The sequence below is a fragment of the Cavia porcellus genome, unplaced genomic scaffold (genome assembly GCF_034190915.1).
Source record: "Cavia porcellus strain 051 isolate PalLab524CR breed Dunkin Hartley unplaced genomic scaffold, mCavPor4.1 scaffold_9, whole genome shotgun sequence".
Lineage (NCBI taxonomy): Eukaryota > Metazoa > Chordata > Mammalia > Rodentia > Caviidae > Cavia > Cavia porcellus.
This window is the reverse complement of record NW_026947492.1, coordinates 33,410,676-33,432,261: the sequence shown is the minus strand read 5'-3', so window position 1 is coordinate 33,432,261 and position 21,586 is coordinate 33,410,676. Positions and strand designations below refer to the sequence as shown.

At 38.6% G+C, this 21,586-nt stretch overlaps 1 protein-coding gene across 1 annotated transcript; it reads right to left on the bottom strand.

The window, feature by feature from the left end:
- Nucleotides 1–1,191: 1,191 nt before the first annotated feature.
- Nucleotides 1,192–12,286, bottom strand: Mmp8 (matrix metallopeptidase 8). The gene is made up of 10 exons (XM_003472793.4): nt 12,081–12,286; nt 10,135–10,379; nt 9,380–9,528; nt 9,167–9,292; nt 6,556–6,717; nt 5,695–5,812; nt 4,742–4,875; nt 4,008–4,161; nt 3,131–3,234; nt 1,192–2,977 (listed from the first exon to the last, which is right to left on the bottom strand). Exons 1-10 carry the CDS (start codon nt 12,189–12,191, stop codon nt 2,874–2,876), a joined length of 1,407 nt encoding a protein of 468 aa, XP_003472841.1. The 5' UTR covers nt 12,192–12,286; the 3' UTR covers nt 1,192–2,873.
- Nucleotides 12,287–21,586: the final 9,300 nt, after the last annotated feature.

Here is a 21,586-nt window from a genome sequence, read left to right as displayed (position 1 = left end):
CACTGACCTTCCCTTCTTCCCTATCTCATTCCACTTGCTTCCTGGGACTGTGTCCCTCCTCCAAAAATAATAGGATCAGGAGCTTCACAAGTTTTGCTTTTAATGAACTCAACCTAAATGAAAAGGAATCTTGAATTTTAAGCTTAAATTCTATATCTCCTATATTCACATATAAATTCTTATATCTCCGATACTCACATATAGTAAGCAGAAAATAAAAAGGAAATAAAAAATTTTCAAATTCCTTGTTATGCTTTATACTGTGATTCATTTCCCATGACTGTGAAATATGGTTAAAGAAATAATATGAACTCAGTTGTCACCTAAATGGAACAGATGAGGTTTGGAACGGGAATCTATTATAAGGCTGGGCATGGCACACATGCCTGTTATCCCAGCACTCGGGAGCCTGAGGTAGGAGGATCATTGTGAGTCAAGGCCAGCCTGAAGTGCATACCAAAGGTCTGCCTCAAAAAGATTAAAAAAAGAATATATTACCACTAGTTTACAGATTTAGCAGGTGTTTTGAAAAAAATGCATGTTTCATATTTTTGACTGTAAAAGTTGACTTTTACAGGAAGTTTTAGAAAATATAGTAACCTGAAATTGACACTATGGTTAAAAATTGAGTGTGCAGGGGCTGGGGATTTAGCTCAGCAGCATAAGCGCCTGCCTTGCAAGCAGGCAGTCGTGAGTTCGATCCCTGGTACCGATAAAAAGGAAAAAGACAAAAAAAAATTGAGTGTGCAAATATACTTTTACACTTGTTACACCAATGCAATGAATTGGGTATACATCCCACTCCTTTCCCTAACATAGCACCACAGCTTATAGGTGATTAATGGATTCCTGATGAATAAATGAGGGATGAATGAGTAGAATGATAGTTTATAGTTTAAACTGAAAATAACATGCTGACATAATTGAGGTAAGTTTTGAGGACATACTGTGTATAAAATTTTCACAAAATGTGAAACAGTTACTAAAATTTACTGTTGATATAATTATTTGGAAAAGGGGATAAATGGTTACAAATATATTATTTTTATAATTTGCATGAACTTTAAGAAATTACTTTAGCACTTTAAGAAATTATAAATAGATCACAGATCATTTTATTTTTATTTAAAATAAAAATATTTATTTTGAACTAATTTCACAGATAATTTTGAATCAGAACAAGGTGCCATAATGGTTATTTGTGTGATTTAAATCCTTTGAAGGAGAAAGAATACAGGATGTGCTGGTGAGAAATACATTTTACAATCCATGTATATTATATAACAAGCTGCAATACACTGGAATATGTTGAAATGTGAAAATATAATTTTGATGTCTTGACTAGACCTTGAGGTCTCATGAACCCTGAGAGTTTTAACAACAAAAAAAATGCTCATTAGTAAATTTGTGCATCAAAGTTCACATAAAACATCGATGGGGTTAGTTAATTCAATTGCATAAGATTTTTTTTTTTTTTTGTCTTTTTCCTTTTTATAGGTACCGGGGATCAAACTCATGACTGCCTGCTTGCAAGGCAGGCGCTTATGCCGCTGAGCTAAATCCCCAGCCCCGGTATAAGATTTTCTGAATGTTGTGCCTGCTGCTGCTGTTTGTGTAGTAAGCCTCAGTCACATATGTACAGACATAGTCATGTCATGTCATGTACTGAGTGTGTCCTCTCGAGTATCTCAGAAAGTAAACAGCTAAGGAACAATAGATGCAGCTGGCCATTTGTGGAGACTGGGGAAGGAGAGTGGGAAGGGGACACAAGAGGTCCCCCCCACCCTGCTTTCCTGAGAAGAGCCCCAGTAATCCTTAGCAGGACCTCAGTATTGGCATTCTGTGTTGAATCCCTTTTTAAAGTACAGATGTAGGACCGCTGCAACAAAATATCACAAACTTGGTGGCTCAAAACAACAGAAACATGGCTAGAAGCCAAAATCAGCAGGCATTACAAGCCCTGGTGTCCTCTCTCAGGTTGTAGGAGAAAATTGTTTCTTGCCTCTTCCCAGCTTCTGCTGGTTGCTGGAAATCCTGGTTGTACTGTGTCTTGTAGGTCCATCACGCCATCTACTTTGCCTTCTCTCTCCTGTCCCTCTCCCTCTCCCTCTCCCCCTTCTTCAGCCTTCCTCCCTCTCCTCTCCCCTCCTGCTGGGAATTGGACCCAGAATCTCATGCACGCTAGGCAAGTGCTACTCTCAGCCCGCTCTTACTTTTATAAGGACACAAGTTATACAGATTGAGGGTTCACCGTAATCCAGTATAATGCTATTTTTACATAATTGTTTACATATGCAAAGATCCCGGTTTCAAATAAACTCATATTCATTGATATATGGGGTTAAGACTTCAACATATCTTTCTTTGGGAGAGACACAATTCAATTTATAATATGTATATCTTTATTTCTTTTCAAGAGTGAAAAATAGCACCATAAGTTTTGTAAAATCAAAGAGTACTTGTCTGTATTTTTAACAATTCTTACCTCTAATCAAAATCTAGTCTCAATCATATGTAGCAAATGTATATAAGTCATATGTAAAGAGACTCAGAAATATTTAAAGTCAGATAAGCAAGCGATGTAACAGAGAATTTTAGCAGACAGATGAGATAGTAAACACAGAGGTCACAAAGAGGGCTTACTTTTCTTCTTTTTATGATCGATTTGCTAATCTAAGGTAGAATGTGTAGAACTGAATCAGCTTCTGCCACGGGCACATTTTCAGTGAGGACAGACTCAGTGTTGGGAAAAGAAAAAAAAATTACCAAGAATTGAGGGTAGTATAAACACGACTTAAAGTGATGGATATGCAAGTGAGGTTTTCCTTCTATATTCGAAAGTGGGTACAATTACTTTCGATTTTGCTTCAACTTTATCTACAATTAAGCCATAAATTACTTCTTCCATGTCTAATAACTCTTTGAGCAGTAAAATCAAAGGCATAATAATTTGGTCCGCTGAAGAAAAGGAAGACGTCTACAAAGAAAAAGTTAATTTATTGAATTAGTTTACAGTAGATCCTAGATATCTAAATATACTACCCTCCCACTCCAATATATCATCTAAATATAAATATGCTATTTTAAAATTTAATCAAGCTTATTAGCAAGTTTTTTCCCTCATACTTACTATTCTCCTGGAAAACTGCATCAATTCTACTTCTTATTCCTGGAAAAGCAATTGATGTGCATTTGGGAAAGCCTTGGTCCATGGATTGTCTTCGATTATCATACCTGATAGAATAAAATGTCACATGATTTAAGACTGTTATAGATTATAATAATAGTTTTCTTTTAGTGGTCTGAATGTTAACAAAGTGCCTTTTCGTGCACTTGTAAAATTTGGTCTTCACAGTGTCCTATTTACTGGGATTATGAATGGTTAATTTTTCTACCTAAGAGTATACACATGTATAAAACTTATATATAAAACATCAGTTATACTCAGATTGTTATCATTATGTTTTATTGTTATACTCAGATAAACTTGGATGGTTATCATTAATTATAAAACAGGGTTCTTATGGCAGACGCAAGATTATTGCCAAAAATATGATCTTATGTGTTCTAAAGATTTTATTTAACTGGTGTATCTTCTATTAATACATATGTACGTGTGCATATACAAATAGAAACAATAAGTTCATCCAGGGCATGGAATTCTAATGGAGATATGGACAATACTTGTTTGCGTGTGTCAGGATTTAACTCACACATGAAAATTAGCCTATGTCTTTCTTTGCATCCCTTTTTGCACTTTATGCAGTTGTGTTATTTTTCACAATTCAAAATCCTTATTATTACTTTGAAGATATTTTGATTTTATAAAAACAAGCTTTCAAAATCCATAGCAACATCAATTATCTTATAAGAATGGGTATAACCTCTCTAAAACTTATTGGAGACCACTAGATTTTTGAAATCTTCATGGCTAATGGTTAGTGGTTTGTAGACAGGGAAGAAAAGCACACGATTTAACATCTAATTGAAAAAGCAGTTTTTCTTACCTCCAGAACAGATTGTTTACAAAGAAATATGTTTTTCCTCTATAGAAAACAGCTGCATCAATAGCTCGGACGGTGCTTGGGAATCCAAAGTTTGATATATCCCTGGGGTAACCTTGCTGAATGTCATAGCCATTCATAACCCAGTAATGGTTTCCTGTCAATGATTCATGTTGTATGTTAAGTAAAGTTCTCATATCTCTGCAAAATATTGTATACCATCTCTTTGTATAAATTCATCATATAAGTTAAAATGGAACCAATAGTCTTTGAAAGATGAAGGTGGCAACTGTAAGTTCATGACAGTCAGGATATCTTTAATGGTTCTTCCTCATATTTTCAAAAATTTACTATTTAGACTTTTTAGTTCTCATATTCAGAACTCCACAATTGAAGATCTTACTTTGTATAGATTCTGTATAGAAATTAAACTATGACCTATCTAGGATGAAAGTGAGGTTATCAAATTCTATCTAGGATAAGGGAGGGGAAATTTAATAAAGATGTTCTAACGTGGTCTTATTTTATGCAGGAGAATACTAAGGTCTGAAGAGGATGCAGACTTGGCTCCAATTCACACAGTGGCTCATGATCGCGAGGAAACCAAGTCATCTCCCTGTGAAAGCCTGGCCAGCACTGTTCTCAGCTCATCTCTTTCAAATCTGCACGGAACAGCAAAGAACCCCACCTCTGCCATTTGTTACAACTAAAATAAGCAAAAAACTTTATGGAGTTACCTTTAAATATGAAAACTAGGTCTTTATCTGAATCCTCATAAGCTGCTTGTATGCCGTTGGGTAAGGATGGCCAGAACAGAGAAATAAAATTGAGGTCAAGCACTTGCTGCTGAGGATGCCGTCTCCAGAAGAACCTAGGAGAACAGAAGGAAAGACACACACACACACACCTAAGTAGTTGGTTTCTAGGGCTCTTAGGCAAATAATAGCCCTAATAAGATTAAGATGTGTTGTGTACAAGTAGTGACTCCCTACAGTGAATGTAATCTTTATGTACTGCAAACAGGTACTCAAAAAATTTTTTTAAAGTTTCAGGGAGGATATAACAATATAGTGTATACAGTTTCCAACACAGTGACCAACATATGCCTAGGTTTATGGGGTTGTTGGCCATCTGGAGACAACAGTTTCCAGAAGATGTCACAAGAATGATCATATTTGGTTACATTTGACATTGTCCCTTATTGGCACATTCACAATCTTTGTCAGTATTTTTCATAATTTTTCTTTTACATATTAAGGATATATAGACACTGATAAAAACCAACAGCACACACATTCAGCCTGTGACTCTACAGTCATAAAGCAGCTGGTAGAAAACTGGAACTTTTCAGTTAGATGATTTGACTCACTGCTAGTTAAGGGGGAGTCTCTTTTTACTTGAAAAATTTTGGATGCATTTGAATGATGTTTTGATTGAGTTCAACTCACCTATTAAGTTCCCAAGTAACTATAGCTTATATCTGTTTACATCACAACAAATATGTGAATGCTTGTGAATGTTTTAAGTTTTTCTTCTTGACATTTTGTGCTGCCCAGCAAAATGTATAAAAAATTCTAGTGAGCTGCATATGTGTAGAATTCAAAGAAAAAGCTAATATGTAATTTAATTAGAATCCAGTTCTAAGGTATGTCAATAAGAAGTCAAAGGAATGGAAAATTGAGTTTTATACTTGTCTTTGAAGAAAAATATTTCTCCCCGGAGTGTGGTAACAGCATCAAATGTCAGTCTGGGGTCACAGGCTGTAGGAGTGCTTGGTCCAGTAGGCTGGATAGGGTTGTTTGAAGGTCCTGTGGAGAAAAAGGATTTTTATTAAGTGTTAAATTCAGTGTGACTATTATTATACTTTAGCTGCTCCTCAGGAAGCTGAAGGTCTTCATCTGAAGAACAATCTATCAGACTATTTTACAAAGTATTGGTTCACCTTTTTAAGGTTTTTGTTTGTTTAATCAAAATAATGATACTTTTCAGGGTATATCCTAATCCTGAGCTTCTGATGGCTGTGCCTTACCCATAGTACACATCCACCGTGTTGTACTGATGTTTTCTTCTCTTGATAGATCTGCTGGGGCCCTCCAACTTCTCCTACCATGAACAAGACTTTAGTGAACATCCTTCACATGTTATATAAATGTCCCCTTATGGGGATATGTGAAAATTTCTTTGATAAATATGTCTTTGAGCAGGATTGTTATACAAACAGGAAAAGTCGTGTCTTCTTAGAATATACAACATTGAGGAGTAGAAGAGAAGGGAAAAATCTACACTGTTCAGAGGTAAAAACTGAGAAGCACCATGATGTATCTTGTCCTAACATTTTAAGGCAGAATTAAAAACTAAGTCCCCAAGGTCTTCTTTGCTAATGCTAAAGTTACTACTGGTGATGTTTAGAGTTTGATTTGAACTTACCCTAAAGATGGAATGAGAGAGACGCACAAAGGAAGATATACTCAGGTGCGGGACTGCTGGGGTTCATTCCTGTGCTTGTTCCCTGGTCCCACCATTTACTTCCTGGTTCTTCAGATAAACTTACCATAGATGGCCTGAATGCCATTGATGTCATCTTGAGGGAGTGAGTAGGTATTGGGATCGCTGAAAGCGTAGTTGGGATACATCAAGGCACCAGGGTCTGTGGAGTGAGAGAGCCCCAGAGAATGGCCAAATTCATGAGCAGCAACAAGAAACAGATTGTAACCTGAAATAGAAGCATTCATGGTGAATGACTCCATGCAGATCAGGGGTGGTAGGCATTCAAACTATAAGGGTCCTACTTCCTATCAATAAGCCCAAACTCCTTTACCTGGCCCTCAAAAGAGCCCTCATCTGACTCCTGCAAATATTTGAGGGCTCAACTTCTAGTCTGAGTCTTTCTGTCCAACCAACTTATGTACCTTCTCATTAACGTACAGTCCTTATAAACCTACTTTGGAAAAAAAAAAACAGTAATCGTAGTTGTAGAGTACCCACCATATGCTAGACACTGTAATAATGTACAATCCTTACAACAATTTTATGAAGTTTTATTGGTAATATTTTTACAGTAAAAGAGCTAAAGCACACAGCTTTTAAATATCTTTTTATCACTCTTGCAATTAGTAAGTTGTAGACCTGGAGTCAAGACCTGTGCTTTTAAATGTTCAACTTTCTGTTAATAATGAGAAAGTGAAATTCTACCAGTGCTCCAAGACTGGCTTTTTTTTTCACCATATTCTTCCATTATACATTAAGGAACATTATGTATCTCAAAATTCATCATTAAGTGCCTGGGTTACAATGCAAGAGGCTTTGGGGGATTTGAGTTTGATTCTCTGCGCTGCAGGAGTGCATAATCTGGAAGGGGAAATATGTGTGCCAACAACTTGAGCACACAAAACAATGAATGAGAACAGCTAGGAAAGAGATTCAGAAGTGTCAGAAATCTTCTGAGGAAGACCTCATCACCAGCTGAAGACAAGGTCGAGGATGCCCTTGTCATTGCATGGTTGTATGAGAGGGATTTTGGAAGGCAGAGTTAGGGGTCCGGGAAAAACATTTCAGGAAGACAAAGTGTTATGAGTTAATATAGGGAAGATGGAATAGTCAAATCGCGATATGGCTGTGTATTTGAAATATGAAAACAAGCCAAGAAAGATGAGGATGGACAATCACTAAGAACCTTCAATTCCAAGTGATGATACTTGGGCTCGATTTGGTGGAGACCAGGAAATACTGAAAACATTTAAGAGGGAGAGTAATACAACTCAAGATCGAAAAAAATCTTGCTGCAGTGCAACACCCCCCCGACCAAAAACTAAACAAACAAACAAACAAAAAAAGCAAAAACAAAACAAAACCAAGAAGGGGAAGTGACTGGAAGGGGGTAGTTGGTAGCTGAGGTAGGAATTTGTATCATTAAGCAGATGATCATCCTAGTTAATGGGTGGCATAGGAACAGCGGGCATCAGTATCTGTCTTTTGTACACACAGTTCTGAGCACAGGGGTTAGGCAGAGTATGCACTGACAACTTAGATGTTCAGAAAGTGGTGAGAGGCTCAGGTGTCAAGCAAGAAAACAGAAGTTACTTTTCTCTTTGTTATCTAAAATGTGCTCTGTTGCTTCTAGTATTTTCTAAAAAGTACACTTTGTTACCTTGTCCAGTGCTACATGGTCTATGTAGTGCTGTTCTCACATTTTTTTTCTTCCCATCAGACGGTGCTGCTTTCTTGTTATGAGATTATTTCCCTCAAAGGAGTGGTTTGCTAAATGGGAACATACTGTTGAAAGAGATCTATGAAAATGAAATAACTGGAGGAGAGAATGTGGCTGTTTTTTCCTAATAGAATAACCTTCCAAATTATCCTATTATTTTGGGAATTTGATTATTTCTGAGTTTGCAAAAATTTAAATAATAGGCCTTTTCAAACATCATTACATTTCAAATTTTAAAAAAGAGATGACCTGAAGCAACACCCAGCAACATTTTTAGGCTTTGTGCTTCTCTGCACCAACTGAGCCCTTTGGCTGCAGAGAAAAAGCAGTCGTGGATGAAGCATGGATGAATCAATGTGGATTTCCTACAATACGGCCTCACACAGACAGGGGCAGGCAGGATTTGATCTGACGCCTGCCTGTTAGGATCTGAATGTATCTCTCAGCAATTCATGTCTTAGAAGCTTAATCCCAATGCAACAGTGTTGGGAGTGGGGCCTAATGAGAAGTTTACACTAACACTGCAGGAAAAGGGCTCCAGGCTGAGAATTGGCCCTTTTGTCCTGCCTTCTGTCTCCTGCCCTCATGAGGAGAGCCTCTTCGGAAGCCAACACTTTGTCCTGGACTATCTGGCCTCTAAAACCATGAGAAAATAAGTTTCTCTTGCTTGTCAGTTACCCAGTCTCAGGTATTCTGTTACAGCAGCACAAATGTATGAAGATAATTAGGTTAGGAAATACAGTCAGTAATTAGCTTTGGATTTTTTAAAACCTAAATAACTTAGTGTCTTGAGGTGGCACAGGTTTTAAATGATCTATTTTTATGAATTTGAAATATTACTGTAATTATGTGTATGTGTGTGTGTGTATATATAGATGTATACACACGTGGGCATATTCTTATGGAGACAAAGGTAATTCAGAAACTGCATGTAATAAAATCTTGGTTAATTTACCTTTTGAGCTTACAGTCCATATTTCTTCTGCATCAAAATGAGCATCTCCTCCAATACCTTGACCTGGCTGAAAGGCATGAGCAAGAATTCCGTTGGGCCCATCAAATGGAGAATTGTCACCATGGTCTAAAACAAGATAATTTATGTTTTGTCTTTGTGACACTTCAGGTTAGCCAGAGAAAGCAAAACTGAGCATGACTGCATCGAACACACCTCTATGGAAGAAACCAATGTTGATGTCTGCTTCTTTCTCTGTGGTCCTGGTGAAGGTCAGAGGTGATGCACCACTCCACACCTGAAAAGCTTTTTCAATAGCTGTTTCCACGTCAGCCTGAAACAACTGTGGTGTATAATTTACGATCCTTCAAGACAAGAAGGTACATGAGGCATTTGTTATTGCATAGAGCAATCTCCTGTGAGCACACCAAGTTGCTCTTGTTGGAGTGAGTTGCATTTGCGTTGCCCTATCGCGGGAGGGGAGTACAAGAGGAGTGCGAACCTCAGGACTGAAGACAGACAGGACTGGAGAAATTACCTCAGTGTCCTCATCTGTAAAATGAGGACAATAAAATAGGATCCCTCCTAGTGCATTATTTGGTAAACAGTGGCCCACAAATACAGGATATTATTATTATTACTCACGTGTGGGAAGTGGGACTAGATTTTCTAAGCCTTATTTTGACCTTAAAATGAGTGTCTAGAGAGACAACTTCACATTGTTTATATTATTTGGAGAAGGATGAGAAAAATGACAGGCTTTGGGGTGAAATGAACCTATTAGGTCTCTAGCCTTTCATTCTCATAATATTCACATTTTATTCATTCTTCATTGTTCATAGCTCTGCAAGTTCAGGGGTTTTTATCTTTTATCCTTTGGGTATCCTATGTTCAAAAACATTGTCTGCACGTCATTAGAGCTCAGTCACTACTAGCTGACTGAATGAAGTCTGAACCTCCAGAAAAATTACCTGTAGGTGAGGCTTGTGTGTTTCCACTTGGGGTTTCCTGGGGTCATCATATACTCGCCAGAATCAGGCACTCCGCAGCGAGGCCTTTTCATCATCTCCAGAGTTTCTGCATTTGGCTTCCCCGTCACATTCAATCCAAAAAAATGCTGCATTTCTTTAAGTTTTTCAACAAACATATCAGTGCTATTCTGAATTGAAGATCGATAATTCTTCACTTGCAAGTGGTAGAACTTTTCTAGGTAATTCTGGACAAAATAAGCATACATAGGACCTTACTTTGAAATTGTCTTCAGTTCTCAGTTTTGCAATTCTTTCTAAGTAATTGCAGAGTTCAAGTGAGGACTAATAACCTGACAGCCACATGTACAGTAACAGCTTTGCAGTTTGACTTTGATGGAACAATGGCTACTGGAAAAAACTGATCCTCCATTCAGTGCTCCAAATAATACTTATACATAAAAATAGGTGTCTCATGAAGGATAAAGATCAAATCACACATACAAAATGTTATTTATAGTGAGGATACTGCCTTCTTATTTTTATTTAAGAATTAGGATTAGTATTTTTAAATGTCTGTTAAAATAATCAGTTTTTTAAAAAATCCTATTTACTACTGGAAAGAAGTTTTAATTATCTACATAAAGAAAGGGAGGGATAGGGAAGTGAGGAACTTACAAAATGACAATTTAGGTTCCAACTGCTGTATTGTCTCTTAAATGAGAATTGATCATTTCCGAAGAATTCTAGCTATGTTTTTGGACAAAGGTAGCAACACTGATATTAGAATTTTACTCACCAAATAATTTTTTGGAAAGGGTCAACACTCATTTGGAAATAAAGTTTCAGAGGAGTGTTAATAAGCCAATCATGAAACTTCTTCATCACACCTTGTGAAGCCTGGGACTACCTGTCCCAACTTTTTAGGTGACATCACACAGAGCACACACACTGAGATTGGATAGGCTTGGGTAAATCTTACTTAGCTCTGCTATGGATTAATTGTGCAAACTTGGACACATTACTTTTCTGATTTAAGATTCACTTTGGCCTCTGTAACGGATGTAATAATCATGGGAATGTAATAAAATTAGCAGAGGGCCTTATATAGAATATGCAATTGATACTTTACATGTTGCATTGTCTAAGGGAATATTTGTCATTATAAGGAAAAGAAGTATCAAGAATAATGTTTTTCCCAAACTGTAAAGGTAACAAAATTATGCATGAGAAAGTTTTGACAGCCTTCCCTTGTATTTCTTAAAGCTTTGGCCTTTCAAACTATAAAGCAATAGGGAAAGAAAGGTATTTGGTTTGCTCATAGAATGCTTCCAAGAGTTTATTAGAGTTTCTGGGGATATAGTTCAGCTGCACAGTGCCTGTTTGGCAAGTGTGAGGTCATGAGTTCGATTCCTGATACCATCCTCCCCCCCCCCCCCGCAAAAACAACCCCTAAGAGTTTGTAAGGTTGACAGTCTAGTGCTGGGAAATCTGATTACACTACTTACTAATTCCATTATAATCTCTCATTTATGTGCTCTCTTCTATATCTAGCAGTTTTGGTTGCAAAACAATGTCCTATAGTAGAGGCAGCAGGCATGTACAACTGGATTACAAGCATACTCTAAGACAAAGCCATAGATGAGAAAGAAAGTCATTAACAGAAAGTTTTATAAACAAAACCATTGCTTCTAAAGGGGTTTCCAGCTGGATGCGTTCTGCAGAGGTGCATGTCCAGGCTTTGAAGAGGCCACTCACTTGCTTTCATAACTAGATTTTGGAAAGCCCAGCATTCCCAGGTTGGAAACCTCTAGATCACTGAAAAGAGAGGCTCAACCAAACCACACAGTTAATTTCCTTCAGGCAGTTTAGATTGAAAAGAGAAAATAACCCTCAAAATGTCCTAGGAACCAGGAAAGCAACCACCATTCCACAGATAGTTAATTTACCTGAGCAATTTGTGTACTTTGGTCTTCTGAGGATTCAGAAGGTATGGGAGAGGGTTTGGCAGGCTGTGCATGGAGGAATAAAAGAAACACCAGAATCTTCAGACACAACATGACCTCGTCTTCAAACACAACCTCTTGTGACTTTCTTCCCTGTCCCTCTGGTAGGGACAAATGGGTACTGTGCTGCTCACAGTACCGTGTGTCACTTACTGCTGTCTCTTTAGTCCCTTATAAAGCCATGTCTTCAACAATTGCTGAATCAGGAATATGAAGCAACACAAGTTAAATACACTCTGACAGTTTTGCAACTTTAAAATGTGATTTAGTACCTCCAAAATGGAGGAGTATTTCATCAGAAAAGAAAGCATGATTTGTTACTCTTTGCTTTGAGGTTTTTAGATAGTTTTGCAAAACTGTCCGGTAAAGGAGAAGAAAGATGAGATTCATGCTGAAGCTATTTTCTGGCTTTGTAAGGTATTCAGTCTGCATTAGTCTATGCAGGAGAGTATCGTCAGATTAATGGCAGGTATCCTGGTACCACAGAGTACAGCGATAAAATCTCTGCACTTATTCACTCTCACTGTCTCAGGAGACTTGCACATCCCTGAGAGAGCTGTCACAAAGCAGGCTGTCTATGGGGTCCCAGAGTAGATTCTGGAAGATGTGGCTTTGGCATTAATGTGGTATCAGAAATTTCCCAATCTGTAAACTGAATTTTCCAGTAAAAGCATAAATACAGATGGCAATAATAACAGTAACAATTATAACAATATAAACATTTGTTAAATAGTTAAGATGTCCCAGATGTATCTACTGCGCACAATTTACCTCAGTCGATCATCACATAATCTCCAGAAGGATTTAGATGACCTGTGCAACACATATGCTTAGCTTGTGGAGGAGCCTGGGTAGTATGCTGAGAGACAGAGCTAGAAGCTTCGTCAGGCTTTGCTTTATAGTCCGTCCCTTGAGCTGGCCCACAGTGGAACAGTAGCTCTAGGCTTGATTAAATTCATGCAGAGGGAGTCAAAGGGGAGAGAGAAAGTGAGATGTTTCATGTGTTCCCAAAGAAGAAAGATAGCCGAAAGACTTCCAGAGGTGCATCTACACAGGTGGCTGTATCAGTCAGAGGCCTTTGGGCTTGCCTTCAAAATTATTTTGACTTTGGATGCATGTTGCCATATAATCTTTGTGCATATTAATTTATACACACACCACATATATATTCGGCAAGGGTAAATATTCTTGCATATAAAGGCAAATGTCAATTTGTATGATAAGTAATACAGTAATATGTAAACAGTATCTTTGCTTGATATATTCTGAAAAAGAGTTCAGCTCCTTCCTGGTGTTTCTCAGGAGCTTAGAAAACAATCCAAAGTAACATGCTCAGGGTTAGAGTACACCTAGATAGCAGATTACTGTTTGTGACGTAGATTCCTTCAGTCAGTTAATAAGCATTTCCTGTTGCTTGCTATATGACAGGTGGTGGGATGGGTCCTCGATTGTTGGAGACAAGATAACAGAAGTTCAGATGAAATGCTATGGATGGATTCTGGAGGAAAGTGAAGTTATGGAGAAGAGGAATCAAGATAGGCCTCACCGAGGAGTGGAATTTGAACCGAACCACAGAACTGAGGTAGACTATGGACATGCAGTGATGGGGCAGTCAATTCCCATGAGAATGGGGTGCTCCTCCCCCAGCAAAATTATTTTTCTAGGACCAAGTTATTGTTTTAGGTATACAACTTAAATGTAGCTTCCTTCATATTAAACCTTTAGCGAAAATAAAACCTTTTTTTACAGAAAGAAAATGCCTTAAAATTTGCCTGCTTCTATGTCTATAGTGTTTAAAGGGTTTTTAAATTATACCTTTCTTCTAAAAATAATGGTAAATGTCTTAGATGAGAGTCCAAAATTGAAGGACTCAGTTCTTTGGTGTTTGTGCTTTAAAAATAGAACTACTGGGTCTAAATTTTTAACCCTAGGTCCAGCCCTGATGCAGTGCTGTGTGTGTGTGTGTGTGTGTACCTCTATGCTGATGGAGAAGTGGGAGTTTACCAGTGAGATGTTTTACCTAGCAGAGCCTAGTCAGCCCAAACATTTGTATTTCTTCCCCTCCTGCTCCTCTCACAACTGGAGGCTGTTCAAATAAGACAGAACGAAGAAAATGATCAACCCAATGCGAATCATCCACAAACCGGTTTGACAGTGGCCCATGAAAACAGACCACGGAAGGATTAGCATTGCTATCCAGGCTGCTGTTTCTTGGCCAGCAAGCAATGAAGAACCATTTGATGGATTTACTTTGTTTTGAAAAACGTTTATTTTTTAATGTTAAAAAGGAATAAAGACAATGATACAGAATTTCAAAGCAAGATAATAGATTAACAATGGTTAATATATTGTTGTTATCTTCAAAGTAGTTGTTCAGATCTAAGATCCAAAATGTAAAAATAATTTATTTTGAAGTAGTCTGGTCACCCAATAATACATGCTAATTTATAAATAAATCCTTCCAAGCAGTCAGAATCATGAAAAACAAATGTGAAACATAGGATGCCAAGACTATGTAATGTTTTGTATTTGAACCTGGAAGGGAATCTGACTGGAGGCTGCACCCTGTGTTCTGGGTCTCTGACCCAGCACCTTAGTGGCTCCTACTGGTCACAGGGAGACAACACCTTTGGAATGAAGAGAGAGCTGCCCCTCTTCAGAGGTCTTCTCTCTCTTATTCGAGCTCCAACTGACTCCATGTTTCTCCACACTCTGCACAGAGCAAGGTCTCACAGCAGAGTCTGACTTTTTTTTTTTCTTTATTCCGAGAGAAATAACGCTTTGGGGAAGTTAGTTGCTGTGTTTTTGGTTCTGAGTTAGTATTTAGGATGGAATACTTTGTGGGCGTCCGCAGGGCATCCTGGTGTCTCACAGGGGACATTTTCCACTCCACACTAACCCAAGAGCTTCCACTTCCTTTTCTGTTGAGTGACCTCTGCTGGGCTTACGATGTTACTGTCTTTTTTCCTGCCTTCCTCTCTTTTCCTGTTTTCACGTTTGCTGATTTATTGTAGAGGATATCACAGAGGATGCAATTGAAGAGACACAGCGGAGGGCCAGCCGCGGAGCAGTGCAGAGTTTCTGTGCTGTCTCTGGCCTGCTGCTCTTTAGGAGCCCCATGTGCTCAGTCCCCGGAAGCACTCCAAGCCCCATTCTTTGGGGTTTGCCTGGAGCCTTCCCTGCTTCCCGATGGTTGCTAGTTGACTGGTGGGGGAACCCAGCAAGGCCTATCTGTTCTGGTTCTTCTTGGCCTTTGTGTTCTGTGCCTCCCTCCAGATCCTCTGGAAAAAGGAGGGTCTTAGGACATCTGAGGTGATCTAGCTTCTTCCCAGGCCTGGTTTCCTGGTGTGAACACGGGAAGGCTAGGCATGCCTGGACACCAAGGTCTGTCTCTGCCTGCTTATCTCTTCATGAAGTTCCAGAGCTGCCTTCCTGTCTCTTCATGAAGTCCTCTTCAACATAGAGACACAATATTCTCTGTTATTCCTTTTAACAGTTTGGTCCATTATTTATCTATGTCACATGTACACACTATTCAACAGATACATACTGTATATCTGTGGTATTCTTTCCAGCCAGTTAGAATTGGGAGAGAAATGACTCAAGTTGTTCTTGCTACTTTTAGACTTGCTACTTTTAGACTGTGCTAACAGAGATTTGCATACCATGCTATAATTACTTAGAAGATGGAAACATGAATTTTTCTGGATAACCTCGGCAAGAGGAAATAGTGGAGTTAATTTGGCCCTATATTTCCTGACTTAAATTAACCTTGCTGCTATCTTATACTCTAATTTAAAGATAACAATATACAATGTACTAACCATTGTTACCCTCTAATTATCTTGTTTTGAGATTTTTTTCCCTTTAAAATAAAAAAGTACATATTATAAAGACATCAGTGTGAAAGGCATATCATAAATGGTAATCTCTTCCTCGTTTCTCCTTGTATAATGTGTGGCATCTCAGGCTTCTTTAGATTCAAAAAACATAAACATGGTTCAGGCTTATTTTAATTTTAATGCACCAACCCTTCTCTTTTTTCCCTGAGGAAAGTCAGTCCTTTCTTTAATATTGGATGCAGTATTATTTTGGACAACCAAAGCTGAAAAATTTCCTCCATCATCCTTGTCTGTCTGAACCCCGTCTTAATTACTGTCACATGTTATCTTCCATTAATGCAGGTTTTTGTTTTGTTTATTCTGGCTCTCTGTTTTGATTTTTTTTTTTTTTTTTTTTTGGCAGTAGCGACAGGGATTTCACTTAGGTCTTTGCAATGAGCTTCATCCCTAGTCTTTTTATTTTTTTAAAACAAAATCTTGCTAAATTGCCAAATTGCCTAGAGCAGGATCTAGTTTGTAATTTTCCTGCCTTGGCTTTCCAAAGAACTAAGATTAAAGGCATGTACCAGCATGCCCAGCTTATTAATAAAGTATTTCATGAATGTTTCATGTACTCACAGAAGACCCCTTATCATGTATTTCTCAAGAAAAGAATTGTTACAGTTTTATGCCCCCCAAAGTCTTTGTAGTGATCATTAAGACAGTAAGTAGAGAAATTAATATCTACCCAGGAAGAGATTCATGCAGATGCAAATTTCTTACCCTCTTCTTTGGTATCTAATAATTCTGGTAACTTTCAGCAAAAATCCCATTAAGCTTCTTTAGCAAGAAATTTATTGGAGGCTTAGCCAGAGTCCTCCTTTCTCCTAATATTTCCCCTTAGCAATTTTCCATCCCCTTACTCCCGCACTGCTCCTTGGCTACAAGTCTCCATTCATCCATGCTGTGTTTGGAAACCAGCCCAAATTCATTCTGATGTTTCTTTTCTCCTGTGTAAATGGCTCCTGAATAAGTTCTGCTTTTATGGCTGTCCACTGTTGGGGGCCACAAATAAACTGAGTGTAGAGGATGTCTGAGGTGGTCCTTGTTATGCCCTTTGAGCCAGACTGGGGCGAGGAAATTTCCTGCTTTCTTCTGGTTACAGCTGAAAGCCCTCGGGTAGTGACAGTGCACTCACAGGACAAGACAGGGCCTGCTGAAGACAATAAGACACCTGGGGAAATACAGTTTTCTTATTGCTCCTTATCTTGTCCTTGCAAGAATGGTTTGTTCTTCTTCCTAGCACAACACAGTTGCCATTACTGTTCCTGAAAACACTCGCTGTTCTTCACCATTGTAGTTGACACAGATGTAACCAGTAAATACCAAGGTCCTGGCTGCTTTATGGCCTTTTGTTCCCTATGAAAAAGTGGTCGTCCCAGATTCCTGCTGCACTGCCCTTTGCACAGTAACACCTGGCAGGAGATTGGAGCCCACTGCAGGGGTCCTTGGTAGCCTAGATCTGGTTTTATTTAGTAAAGAAGTAATGCCACATGATGGCACGTGGGCCCTCAAAGTGGGTTTCCACTCAAGCCCACGATCCCAGCTTCTTGCATCTAGTACCCTGACATGATGCCATTGTTGCTGCCAAAAGAATTCTACTGGCATCCATTGTGTCACAGTCCAAACTAGGCAGACCCAAAGGCCTGACTTTCTTGAGTCACGCCCACTTACAGGCTGTAGTGTAAATCCCCTAATCTCTTCTCGCCTTTATTGTTTCACTCCATCAGAGGATTCCTCTTACACATTTTCCAAGAGCAGAAATATCTGTGCTCCTCTTACTCACCACATTTATACCCCATTTCCTTCTCAGGGTACCCACATGACCACAAGGAGGCAAGTTGTTTGGCTTCACTGGAACTGGCAGCGTACGGAAGACTTAGTTGTTATTTACATTTGCCCTGGTATTTACCACATTGGCTAGTTGTTGCTACTGTTTTTCCTTTACTACATCACTAATCAATCTCTTATCACTGGAAATTGCTTTTCTGTCTCACTCTTGCTATCTACTTTAATCTTGAAAGAACCTTCTGGAATTATACCTCCCCTTCCATCTTTGGCATTATCTTTTTTTTTCCTTCATTTCATTTTTTTGTAGGGGACGGCTTGGGAAGTTTATAGCATTTACTCCATTTTCTTGCCCTGAACTAATCCATAACTATTGGCTGAATGAGAGAATCAACTAAAAGATGAGTACTTCAGGCTTAGTTGTTTGCAGCGATACTTATTAATCTATCATAGTGAGAACATGAGTGCTTGGGGAATGAGTATTTTGACAGAAACATTTGTAACTAAAGATTGATATAACCTGCTAACAGAATTTCACCCTAACTTTGACCGTATGGTGTGTTCATCTGAATGCCAACATTTCCTCTTTTGTTAATTTATGAAATAATTGATATGGTATGCAGATTTATGGGATATTAATAACAAACAAACAGCACAGGTATCACACAAGTGTAGCTCTTCCAGAGAGGCTTGCAGTGCGGCTCAGGGAGAAATAACATCAACTGTTCCCAGCCTCCATCCTTGGCACCTGGGCTTGAGATATGTCAGGGTGCTTCAGAAGTAATTTGTGAGAGCACTGGTGGTGATGCTTGCTGCCATGTACCAGCAGCTCTCAAAGTTCCCAAGGGGAAGGACAGTGCAAAGAGATGAAATCTGAGGTCAGGTGGAGCCCTCTTTCCTGATGGGAGAAAAGGAACTGCTCAACCACCAGAGCATGTTTATTTATACACTCAGGCGAATGATGTCAGTTTCAAGCCCTTTGCCTAGCAACTTGCTTTTCTGGCTAGCCTGGGCGCCTTGTCTTCTTGGAGCTGGAACAGCTTGTTCATGTGGCTCATTTTAGGATCTTCATGTTCTCAGGGCTGATCTTGCTTTAGCCCCACATGTGTGAGGGATCTCCAGCTTCAGTCACTCCCTGCAGTCCACACTTGTGTTTCTAATGTAGGTTTATCTCTTGTCTGCAGATCATTGTTCTGTGAATCCAGACCAGATTACAAATCAGATTATGCTCTGTTTTTCTATATTTGCCTGTTTTTGGCAAAGAGAAATTTTACATAACCTCAAACCTTTAAGCTTTTTATGTATACTATTTTTTACTTTTCTAGACCATTCATGCCTATATCTCTAATCTATTTGTGATACCAACTGATTTGATCTTTTGCTTTTATTTAGTCAGTCAACTCTTGGTCAAATGTACTCACCAAAAGAGTGATGTCTAACATCCATGGAGCTTGACTAATTTTACATGCTTGATTTCATTTCTCTTTGCAATAGTCCTTTTTAAAAAAAAAAAAAAACTACACAGGAATTTTGTATATACTTTTCTGACTTCTAAAGAACATCACATTTTTAAAAACTTTCAGTCCAGTCCCAGGAAACAATCCAGTGGGAAAAGCATCAATCTAACCTGCTGTCTAGAGTCAACTCTTTACTGGGACAAAAATACTTCTCACTTATAACAATGTACGAGAGGCTTATTTCAGCTCATAGCTTTAAGGTTTCAGGCCATGGCTGCTCCAAGACAGAAACATCATGCAGGAAGAGGGTGGTGGATCAAAGCTTCTCGCTTCATGGCAGCTGGGCAACAGAGCAAAGCCCAGAGTGCCACAGAAACACACCCTCCAAAGACACAAACCCCAGTGACGTGGCTCCACCTACAGGGCCCCTCCTCAAAGCACATTCAGCTGATAAACATCAGTGGGTTAATCTACTGACTGTACTCACACTATACTCACAAACCAATCACAGGATCTAATCCAGTCAAATTGACAAGACTGACCAGCACACCTGCCTATGCAGCAGGCCAACCCCATCTAGTGAAAACACAAGCCACAGTCTACCATGTGCCCCAATAAGAGGCACAGCTCTTAATTCACTCTGTTTAGAACATAAGATATGATCACCCTACTGTCTGGTTCTGTCTCTTTACAACAGTCTTATAGAAAAATTAGGGCAGGTGTTATGATACCCTCTGAGACACGGAGACAGCATAGACCCTTATAGTAATTAATTGACCTGCCTCAGCTCACACAGCTAGCTACTAGTAGGAAAAGTCTGAAACTCAGGTCTCAGGTCAGATGAAGTAGGCGGAGTACAGAAGGCAAACCAGTGAGCATGTTAACATGTGAGTTCTTGAGGAAAATAAAGAATGATTGATACATCTTTATTGACTATTGATGCATAAACCATTATAATGAATAATCATGAAGTATTTTATTTTATTGTTCTAAAGTTAGAAGTAACCTTGTATTATAGTGTGAGTACTAAGGATTGACTGTTTTTCATTTTATTTCACTTTGCTTGAAAGATCAAATTTAATTTTGAACATAGTCATGCAATACAAAGTAGGATTATTGTCCAGAATTAGCTCAAATTATAACGCTGATTGAGATTGTCTATTTTTTAGGGAAATCCATTTGACTTACTCATAAATGAGATGTGTTTTACAAGCACACAAGATTAAATGAAAATATTTAAAAACTGAAATGCCTCAAAAACTAAGCTTTATAGTTACCATAATGTGATTACCTACCTGCCAGGGATTTCAGGAAGTTATACTTAGCTCAGATCATTTTGCATTCATTTTTATCATCCACTAGTGGAGAGATACTTGTATATCTGTATTACCAGCTATGTAGTGAGTGATTTAAGTCATTCTATATTCTCTCATAGAAGCAAATTCCATGTAAACACATTGTAGGTGGAAAAATAACCATTTTGCTCAAGCCATCTACAACTACTGGTAGGCAAAAGAGAGAGAAGTCCTAGCTGCTTTGGGTCTGATTCACAAGACCAGTGTAAGATTTTTAGTTTATCTTTTGTTGCTATAATAAAATATCCAATGCTGGATAATTTGTAAATAAGAGAGGTTTATGTTGGCTTATGCTTATGAAAGTCAAGAGCATGGCACTGGCATCTATCCAATTTTTGGTGATGGCCATGTGTTGTTCCATGCATGGCAGGAAACCAGAAAGAGAGGCAGGCTCATGGGGAAAAGAGGAACGTATGTGAGACAGACCTGGGATGGGTTGCGCCAGTTTAACTTTATAACTTTATAACCCTTCTTGTGGTAATGAGTCTGGGTCCACAAACCTACTCTAATCCCTCAAAGCCTGATTCAGTCTGAGGCTACCTAATCCAGTCTGTCAAAAAAAATTAATCTCCTCATGAAGGTAAGACTGCCAGGATATAATCACCTCCCGACACCACCACTTGGGAAGCAAACTTGAGCATGAACTTTTGTGGGAATAAACCATATGTGAACCACACACAGAGTTACTAGCTGCAAGTGTTATCACCTGTTCTGCTTGAATGTGGCTCAGTTTTTCATTCCTAGGAGCAAAAGCAGATAAAAGAGTACAAAATTCTGCTTTCAGTCAATGATGGGAAAAATATGAGAGCAAGGCTGAAGGGCAGTAAACAAAATAATTGAAAAGTGAATGAGGAGAGAGGTATAGGGAAAGAGTGAGATAGAGATACAGAAGTCAAAGGAGGACGGAAGAAGGAGAGACACTTGAGGGTTCCATTTAAATCAGGCATTGTTTGATAGAAAAAACAGAA